At 33.5% G+C, this 10,787-nt stretch overlaps 1 protein-coding gene across 1 annotated transcript; it reads right to left on the bottom strand.

Moving 5' to 3' along the window:
* Positions 1–687: 687 nt before the first annotated feature.
* Positions 688–9,752, bottom strand: LOC115953854. The gene is made up of 10 exons (XM_031071673.1): positions 9,611–9,752; positions 8,280–8,508; positions 5,436–5,537; positions 5,048–5,217; positions 4,175–4,308; positions 3,896–4,070; positions 2,856–3,414; positions 2,385–2,497; positions 2,015–2,258; positions 688–1,165 (listed from the first exon to the last, which is right to left on the bottom strand). Exons 1-10 carry the CDS (start codon positions 9,670–9,672, stop codon positions 926–928), a joined length of 2,028 nt encoding a protein of 675 aa, XP_030927533.1. The 5' UTR covers positions 9,673–9,752; the 3' UTR covers positions 688–925.
* Positions 9,753–10,787: the final 1,035 nt, after the last annotated feature.

A 10,787-nucleotide genomic window follows, 5' to 3' on the forward strand; every position in this document is an offset into this window, starting at 1 on the left:
CTGTTCCCAAACAAACACTTAAGGTCTGTTTGTATTGCGTGTCCGCGTTTCAGGCCCTTTTTTTTTTTTTATTTTTTTTAATTTTAACCAGCGTGTTATGCACTGTTCATTGGCCATGAACAATGTATTTAGGCCAATGAATAGTGTCAAACAGTAATAAACAGTAAAAAAATTATTTTTTTATTGTTTTCAGTTTTCAGCAAAATAAGCTGTATTCAAAAGCACACTTAATGTTTACTTTTACTTTTTTTTTTTTTTAAAGTAAAGAAAAAAGAAAACAAGTACAATAGGCTAATATTATAGACTCGTTTTTATTTTTATAATGGCAAAATCAAAAGGCTTAAGGTTAATTTAAATAGATAAGAATAGATAGGATAGAAATTCAGCCATAATGATTGTTCTTTATCATCAAGCTAAAACAACCATTGATTTTTCGAGTAGATGGAATTCGAATCTAGATTTTTTATTCAATATCGAGAGACTTTACTAGACACATTGCTAGACACGAGGCTAACTTGAATCTGTTTAAAAAAAAAAGAGATTTAGAGCACATTTTCCAACACATTTTATTATTACAAAATTCATGTTAATCATTTTGGACTTCTATAGTAGTCCATAGAAGGTGATAGATGAGTAAGAGTATAAGTCTGTTAATTCAGATTAAATGCATAAATTCTTTCCAAAGCAAATGTCAAAAACCAAAAAAAGAAAAAAGAAAAAGAAGAGAAAAATCACGTGTAGGATATGTGACTTGTACATTGACACATTCTTCACAAAAAAATTGTAGAGACATGCATATAAGTACCTATGCTCATAAATTTATTTCAGTCTAGACAATACGTCGCTGAAAGATTGCACATTCTAGGAGTCATAACTGCCAACACAAGCAATAAGAGAAAAACTACATATGATATTGAATATGATATCACATAGATTTGCATGTAGGGCTATCCACAGGCTTGTCTACAACACGAACTGGGATAACTGGAATTGAGTCCCACCATTCTTGCAGTCGTCTGTTTCCTTGGTTGTTGCCCACTTGCTTCCCTAGTTTTGATGTCATGGAGAAGCAATACAAAGTGATAGCCATAATGATGAACTTCATTGGTACTATTGCAAGTAAAATTGCTAATCCAATCATTGATATCATTACTATATCTGCGTGCTGCAACCAAGGGAAAAACAAGTTTAATGCAACTGAAATTGATAGAATAATACATGAAGAAGCATAATCATGCAACTAAAAATATTTATTTCAAGACTTTTAAATTCTAAATAAATAATAAAAACCTTAAAAAATTCAAGTTGTACTAGTTACTGGCATGAGTAGCTAATCTAAGAGCTAGAAGAAATTCACAAATTTGTTACTTTCCATATTCTACCTTGACCTTATTCTAATGTTATGTATCACAATTCAACAATATTGTTGTTTACTTGTTTTTTGAGGATGGAGGAGTAGATCCTAAATGCTACAAATGACATTTAATTCCACACTTTAACATTCCATACACTTGTAACATTCAACATATCCTCCTCCTACCAGCTTCTCAGCAATAAAAAGAGCATTACAGCTTTCCTACATCTCATTTTTCCCTTTAAAAAAAAGTTTCAAATGAACTAATATTCCTATCTAATATCAACAATTGAAAGAGCTGCTTATTGCTAAATCATTGTTCTTGTTTTTCAACAAGTTGTCATTACCTTGCTTATCTAAAGCCCATAACACAAGTTCCATTTCATCAAAATTTTGTGCAAGCTACTTCAAAATCAATCTAGCTTCACCTTCAATCTAATTGATGAGAAGGCAAAATAGAATTATTTCTTTTTATTAAAGAACTAACCTATATAATTCTTATTGGATTACTGATGGCATAACAAAGACAGGGAAACTTCCTTTTTACTCAACAACATTATTAGTTCTACTAATACAAAGTATGCAAACAATAGAACAATTTTATGTGCCAAAAAATCTATAGTAGAATGAAAGTGAATGCATAGGTTTGTACCATAGTACCTTACGAGCCTTTGAAATCAATATTGACCATAATTTCAATAATGCTATATTTGCTATCTGCACCACCTGATGAATAGTTTGTAATCCGTGTTGAGCCGAGACTATGCTCTCCATTGTAGTCTGGTCAGAGGCTGAGGAGACTACAATCTCTTTGCATTTGTCATTAATTTTTTTTTGTCTAGCTTGGATCATCTTTGCTACCACCCATAAAAAGAACAATGCACTTGCCTTGCCAAGCCACTCCCTAAGATGCCAAGATATTGTTAACCATATATTCCTTCACAATTTACTAGATCGATGGACATATTAAGCACCTTAAAATTTCTTCCAAAACAAATGCAAACTATAAATGATATGACAAACAACTTACTTGTATGTGATTAGAAGAGTAGCAGCAAAGACAACAAGGGTAGTTACTGGTCTTTCCCATGTGAAAATTTCTTCAAACCAAAGTAACACACCTTTAAGTGGCTTTAGTAGCTCCTAAATATCAACATTAGGACCACCCATGAGTTTCTTTTAAGAAGCACATTTAATACATTTGATCAATTGAAAAACGTACTAACGTTTTGTTTATGCCTAGAAAATAGGATTGAACCAAAGTATATAAAATAAATTTAAACCAGCCAAACTTATTATTGGTTGGCCTAGACTAGCCAATGCATGACACATAATGTTAGGTAATGTTCATTTCTTCCCTAAAACTTCGAGGTGTTGTAGCCCAATTCCCCCAACCCAAAACCCCTTTTTTTAGGGAAATAAGTATAAAAATTACTGCATATCATGACTTTTGCATTTTTGCTGCTTACCCAGCTTCCATAGTTTGTTGTTATGTACTTACCATAAAAACAAGGGTACTTTCAGTGATTCCTTCCTCTTTCAACTCCTTAGTGGTAGCTTTGGCAATGACAATTTTCTTTTCTTCTTCTCTAGCTTGATTAATAGCAATCTCAAGTGAGGAGTTGTTGTCATCTATGCCACTTGCACACACATTTTCCTCACCAATTTCTTTTACTTCTACACTTGAGATGATTGACAATGACATGTTCATATTTTTGAGGGTTGAACTTGCACTGCATGGGTGTCCACTGTTGATCTTCTTCAGACTGTCCACGAGTTGTCCTAGTATATAATCTCCCTTTGGTAGCTCATCAAGCAATGCAAAAATCAAGAATTTTGTTGGAGTAGGGGGCGATATTCTTAGCATTTCTCTTGCAGCATGGAGCCTTATGATTCCCAATATTGTCCTTGCATGCATTTCCCATGCTTGTATTGGACATTCCACCTTATATTTTAATAAGAACTGGTGCATAAACATAATCTCCTTAATGAGTGCAAGCCAATGGTCCCGCCTTGTGGAGCTTGTCATCTCAGGAAACTCTAGTACAATTCCCTCAGATCTAGAAGATTGGCATGTAAGTAATGGTTACAAATCATGATTGCAAAAATTTAGATGTAATTGACAAACTTGCCTATTTGTGATGCATTTAGGCATGTCTATGCATGAGGTCACTATTTAAAGGATCATGTATCCTTGTTTTTAACAATCTAGATAAAAATTATCACCACTCCTAAACTATTGATTTGGATGCTCTAATGGCCCACACAAGTTGTAGTTGTTTAGCAATAATGCGGTCCTTCTAAGAATCAATTATTGTGATACACAAATTGATACTACTACTTATTGTTTGTCATATTTTTCCCAACAAATAGGGAAACTAGAAGAGATGTGCCCCCTTAAAACACCAGCATATAAGCAAGCTTATCTACTATTGAGAGCATATGTGAGTTCCAAATTCCAATGTTAATACTTTTTAATGTATATGAAAGTATCCTAATTCCAATGTTAATACTTTTTAATGTATATGAAAGTATCCTTACGATTCAGACTCATACAGTATGGCCTTGTCAAAAAGTGGAGCACCCCATGGGCCTGTGGAAACTGGTCTCACACTATGTTCCTTGTTCTCAGAAAGGTCTATTTTAAGGGCATCTTCATATGTTACAACTCCGGAAGCCTCAAAGTAGAGAGCATAATTTGTTAGTGTAAGCTTACCTGGACAAACAACCTTCGTGATAACTTTAAGCAATAATCATGTACATAATTAAATATAATAACATTCTAATTGGTCACTAATAAAACAAAATTATGAGACAAACCAGGCCAACTTGTTGCTCCAATGTGGCGCACCACTCTCTGCGAGCTTGCAGTTCCCTCGACATGCAATATAAATTCATCATCCCCTAGATCAACGCCATTTGGTGGCGCTTGTTTTTGCAAATGTTTTATGCATCTACAAAAAACAAGAATTCCACAAGGTAATGTGATTTAGAAGTGCTATTTCAAATGGTGTATTATAGCATCATCAACACTTTTTATTTTTATTTTAAAGAAAAATAAATTAGATAGTAATCTTCCATTCCCCTCAAAGAAGAAGACTACTCAGCCTAAAAAGTGTATATTTCATAAGAGATGTATATAATTTTTTTTTCTTAATCTTAAAAAAAAAAAGCCAATTTCTCAACTAAGTAGTTTAAATTAAAGCTTAAAAAAAAGTTATATCTCAATAGCTAATAGAAAAATATGCTTTCAACTAAATTCAGGTTCAAAACTCATGGAGTCTAAAGAAATAAAAGTATATTATTGTGCGTGCTCAGATGATCTATTCAATGTACCCTTATGATCACAACCATCTATACCACTTGGGGGCAGAAAATTATTACCAATCTACCTTGTTTGACTTGGAGGGAAAGAAAAAGGGCATAAGAAGTCATATAACAGCATGATATCTAAACTTAAGCCTGTTTTATAGACTTTGTGCCAGGTATAACCAGAAAAATGAATTATATTGAACTAAAATGGATTCAGATGAAAATCAGGCATGAACAGCGTTGTTATGTGGTTCCCCCGTCTAATGCAGAATTAGGTAATCCCTATTTTCAACCAACCAATTTTACCCCTTAAAAGTGTTATACCTATTCTCCAACAACATAATTGGTGTAGAAAAAAAAAATTACATGAGGTTAAATTACTTGTCAATTTCTTTTAGATATTTGTCGTATGCAGGAAAATGCAGCCGGTTGCCTGTGGGTGCTGTTAGAGTTTCGAAGGTAAATCTTCCATTAACAAGATCTGCAACTAATGGAACTAGTGATCCCAACCACGCAAATGCATCTTCTCCAACATTAGGCTCGTTATCAACCTACCAACATAGTGCACAAAGTAAGTCCAAATAAAATTAATTTGGAGATTTACTGATACCTATGTGGCTATATCATTAAAGTATCCCATTTTCATGTCTCAACTTTGCTTGAACTTAAATTCCATTAGCTTCATGAGGTATATTTCATGATGTAGGCTAATTCTGAAGAAAAGTAATGCTTGCTCCATGGTAACAACAATTAATGAGGGGTAGCTTACAAGGAGTGGCATGATGTCTGAATAAAAAAGAGGAATATCATCTTGCTCTTGAGTCACTTTTACGGATACCTTCCCCTCTTCTTTCTCCTTTGCCACACATTCCTACAAACACCATAAATCAACAACATAACTAAATAAATAATTGGGAGATATGAGAGGGGAAAAAGGAAAAGAAAAACCCAGTAGTTAAAAAAGGCACAAAATATAAATGATGTCCATTTGTATTAGAAAAATAGAAGTTAAGATCACTCAAGCGGATTTATGGTGAAGATGATTGATATGTATACTTTTATCGTGTAATTAGTATCTATTTTCTACCATTTAAAACTAAGCAAAACGTTTTAAACAAATGTGGCACATCTAGTCTTAGCCTACCCAAGTTGAGCTTCATTAATCAAAATTGATGCTTGCCTAGTGCAACACATCATTATCCAAAAGGTCTGACAAATTTGTGGAAGTTTGACTTTAATTATTATGTGATGATGTGGCTTTCATATGGGAGAACGTATTGACCTAAGATACTATTTCCCATTGCATGGTTTGCCTTCAACAATGTTATAAGTCTAGTAGAAAGGCCATGAACTAAAATTAAATTAAATTTATTGTAGCAGCAGGAGAAAGGCATATCAAGCAAATGGCTGAACAAGCATTAAGTAATGAGCAATAAAAAGAGGATCCTGACACTGATTTAGTTAAAAAGTAGCAAAAATAAATTGTTGAGTTATGCAATATATATAAGTTAATACATTTATTTTCTGTAGTCTACTCCAGATGGCAATCTAGGTGCGGGATTTCCATATGACAATATCAAGCTACTATCTTAGAATATAAGAAGTATAAAGTACAACTGACCTTTTAAGCCCACTTTATTTTGAAGTAAAAAAAAAAAAAAAAAAAAAAAAAAAAAAAAAAAAAGGTAGAATATAGTCAATTAACTTTCTTATGACTATTTTAGTTTAAAAAAAAAAAAAAAAAATTTCTTTTGACTGTGTATTAACTGAAAATTTGATGGGAGACTTCTTTGTTTTGACAATGAAATTTCCACATCATATTTTTAAATGAATTTAATCAGCCTTATACATATCCTGCCCTAGGGTATAATTCTATAATATGATGGGAAATTTACAAAATAACAATTGGAAGGGTGAGTGTGTAGCATGCATTTGGTAGTTTAGGAGTTTTTCCAAATATTGTTGTCACTAGATATCAATAACTAAATAGTTTTCCGTTGAATATACTTTTGAACTCCACCTTGCATTCTCAATACCATTTAGAAGTGTGAAAATAAATTAAAGGCCAAAATATATCATTGGTTTCTAAATGTTAGTTAATAGAGTGACCGATTTTAGTCCTAGGACACTTAAAGTTAGTGTTTTTTGTCCCTAATGTGTACAATGAAGTGATGATGTGTCATTTGTAGTTGGGCAACGTCATTTATAGGACTAAATGTGGTTACTTTTAAACTCATGGACTAAAATCACTTGTGTGACTAAACTTTAAACTAAAGTTTAAAGACCGGTATTTGAACCTAAAATAAAATAATGAAAATAATATAGTCTTTACATTACATTCTCACTTTTCTGGCGATGAATGCATGATTCAGTTTTTTATTCAACTATTCTAGGCCACATGTTTATTTATACAACACTTATAGCTTCTTGAGATTTACCTATTTGCGTGCTAGCTAGAGGATCTCCCAAAAAAAGGAGGAGAGCAAAAATAGGGCCATGGAGGAGAAACAATTTTTTTTTTTTTTTTTTGAGATAGTTTCAACCTATGACGTCCGCTCCTGATAATAGTTCTTTATCATCGGACCAAGACAGCAATTGATTTTTTGTGTAGGCGGGAATTGAACCTCAGATCTCTCATTCAATTACCAGAGACTTTACCAGTTGAGCTAATTAAAACCCACATAGAGAGAAACAATTGAAAACATAAGAGAGGAGATTATTGACAAAAAAAAAATTGAAATTACAATTCCATCTACTACAATGCGCAAAGGTTATCACTAAGATTCTTTTTTAATGTGGTCGAAAAATAAACATTTTTTTTTTAGAGTTTCAACATATGGCGTTGACTTCTGATGATAGTTCTTTATCACCAAATCAAAATACCAATCAATTTTTGGTATAGGCAGGGATTGAACCTCAAATCTAATATTTTCTACATATCAATCACCTTTTTTTTTTTTGTTTTTTTGGATGAACACATATCAATCACCTTACTAATAGAGGGGAATGCATGTTGAATAGGACTTTCAAACACTTACTACAACTACCAGATGATTCTACATTAAAAGGAATAGCTTTATTAGTTCATTAAACGTGATGTGGTATAAATACAAAGGTCATCTTCACGAAAAACCAATCTACATATAGAGGGCGTTTGAATTCCCCGTTTTCCTGCGTCCACGTTTTGGTTTTGCGTTTTCTTTGTTTTTTTTTTCTTTTTTTTTCTTTTGCCCGCATATGTTGACTTTGGTGGACAAAAATTACTGTTTTGCATTGTAGCAATACTGTTTATGTACTGTAACAACACTGTTCACGCATTAAAAAATATTAAAAATGGGTCCCACGGTACTTTTCACACATTTAAAAATTATTTTGCTACAGTGTTTTCAGTTTTCAGTTTTCAGTTTCAGCAACAATAAGCTCAATCCAAACGGACCCATAACTTGTGTATGTAGATTATTATATTACATTAAGCAAGTATCATAATTAACAGATAATTTCATGCTTCATCACGAATGGTAGCTAATTAATCATAAATCAGAAGTACATAACAGTACGTACTTCCTCACATTATAAATTAATATAGTAATTAGAATTTAGAAAGAGAGCACACCATACAAGCCTCCTCATCAGTAGAGCTTGGCATCTCCCAAGCAAGCATCATGTCGAAAGTGAACCGGCTAAACGATCCATTGCTAATATTTTCTTCTATGTTTTGGCACATGTATGTAAGAGACTTTGCACTGCAAAATTCCACAAATTTCCTTGAATAACCATTAGTTTCGGGGTTCCATCCAGCTTCAAACTCTTCCACCAAGTTATCCGTGCTAGTATCTAGTTTCCTGGCAGAGACCATATATATAAATATCATTTTAGTTATAGGGAATGGAAGGAAAAATAGAAATAACAATAATCTTTGGAAGCAAATGGAAAGAAAGTTAGGTTTTTCTTAATTTGTGTCAGATAAATATCTAACCCAAAAGCTTAAGCTATTAATTAAATCCTTAAAAGAAGTGGGCCAACATGTCACGCACACACATTGCATACCAAAACCAATGGAGCTATTAGTTATCATTGCTGATATTGTTAGAACTAACTGACAACTAATAGTTTCTCAAAAAAAAAAAAAAAAAAAACTGACAACTAATTAATATATAAAGTATGACTCAAGGAAAATACTAGCCATGTTTGTGCTTTTATTTATTTATTTATTTATTTTTATTTTTTTGTTTTTTGAATTAGCCAAGGTTTTTTTTTTTTTTGGAGAAGAATTAGCCAAGTTTGTTCTTATACTTGAAAGAGTTAGTATTAGTATAGTCACAATTAATTGAGGCTCCTTCTTAATTGAGTGTGTATAGTCACAATTAATTGAGGATTGGGTTGGGCTTTATAGATATTTGTGACTAAATTAAGTCATTTTGTAGTATATCAGCATTTTCGTGGAGTTGTTACAATATGTCACTATCTGAAACGTTAAACATATATGCTTTATCAAACGCAAACAAGTCATATAGTATAAAAATAAAAATTAATTATTATGAATTTAGCACAAAATAAACAACTAATGAATTAAAAAGAAGAAGAAGAAGAAGAAGAAGAAGAAGATCGCCCTTTAATTAATGTGTGATTTGGGAGAACAACAATAAAAAATGATGGCTTGCGTGGACAGAAATGAGCATTTTGAATTATATCAAGGGTTACAGGGAAAACTCTTCATAATGTTGAACTCTAGTTATTTATATAGACTTGAATTTGATGAATTGTTAATTTCTCGTTCATATACATATATATATATATATATATATATTTACATTATATAGTAAATGAAACTACTGCAGTGATCGGGTCAGCAAGTTGATGTAGCAGGAGCACCAAATTAAAACTTATTCATTTTCAAAAAAATATAGATAAATATAATAAAAAAGAAGAGAGAGAGAGAGTTACAGTGCACATCTGTGGACAACGTCGTTGGCTATGGAGGAAAGATGCTTCTTCAGATTGGCCATATAAGACTGTTGGTTTCATAAAGTATCAAGCTGCGCGCAGCGATTAAATTGTGCAAATTAAAAACCGAACCGAATGAATAAAATCATTTTTAGCAGCAGCAGCAGAAGTAGTAGCTTCCTTTCCCTTTTTAGTAGGAGAAAAAAACTGACGACTCATACATGCTTCTCTCATATTTTGCCACGTTGCCCATCGCCATGCAACACAACACCTCCTGCTACCCCCACGTGTCACTATTTGACTTCGGCCCAAGCCTATTGTGTTAAGCAGAAGCCCAGCCCAAATCAAAAGGATATGTTACACCACAAACTCATTTTTTTCCAAAAGGTATTATTTTCTATACGGGCTGTTATTTTGTACAAGGGTATACTTTTTCCCTAGAGAGGTAGACCCCATGATAAGTAGGGTCTACTCATTTTATACTCCCAAAGTATACAAAAGTTTTTGATATCGCTCCGAATCAGTAAGGTGGATGATCTGGCTTCGGTGGACTACTGAAGCGGTTGAAGGCCTACAAGAAGCAAACACAGTCAAAGAGGAGACCGGAGAAGACCAGTCGAACCCCCTCCGATGGAAAAGTTAGCCTCCCAGAGAAGGAAGTTCCAAGTATTTAGGAATAGTGTCTTAGAGAAATTCTTACCTTTGTCGGGTTCAGACCGGTCCTTTATATAGGGATCCTAGGGACGGTTATTTGCCCAATAACCTCCCCAAGATTTGTGGAAGCCAACGAGTCCGGAGTTAACTTCCTCAACGGCTACTAAAATCGTAACTGCTAATGGAAGTTAACTTATTTGATGGATTCGTTGAGATAGTTGCGGGTTTAGTAACCGCTACAGAGAGTCGAAAGTTCAAAGTGTTGCGCATTCGTCCATCTGGTGTAGGGCGGTTTGGTCGTCCACGAATATCTGCTGATTGTCCATGGACGACCTTCATGGACGATCATGTCGTCCATGGGAGACTTAACTGATCGAAAGTAGTATTATTGTCCATGAACGTTTTTCATTCTTCTGGGATGATTCTTGGACCAACCTGCTCTGTTGGCTCTGGACGAGCCATTTGGACGAACTGGAGATGAATTATTTTCTACTTCTCCATCAGTTGCCCCTTTGTTCAAAGG

The sequence above is a fragment of the Quercus lobata genome, chromosome 7, assembly GCF_001633185.2.
Source record: "Quercus lobata isolate SW786 chromosome 7, ValleyOak3.0 Primary Assembly, whole genome shotgun sequence".
Classification (NCBI taxonomy): Eukaryota; Viridiplantae; Streptophyta; class Magnoliopsida; order Fagales; family Fagaceae; genus Quercus; species Quercus lobata.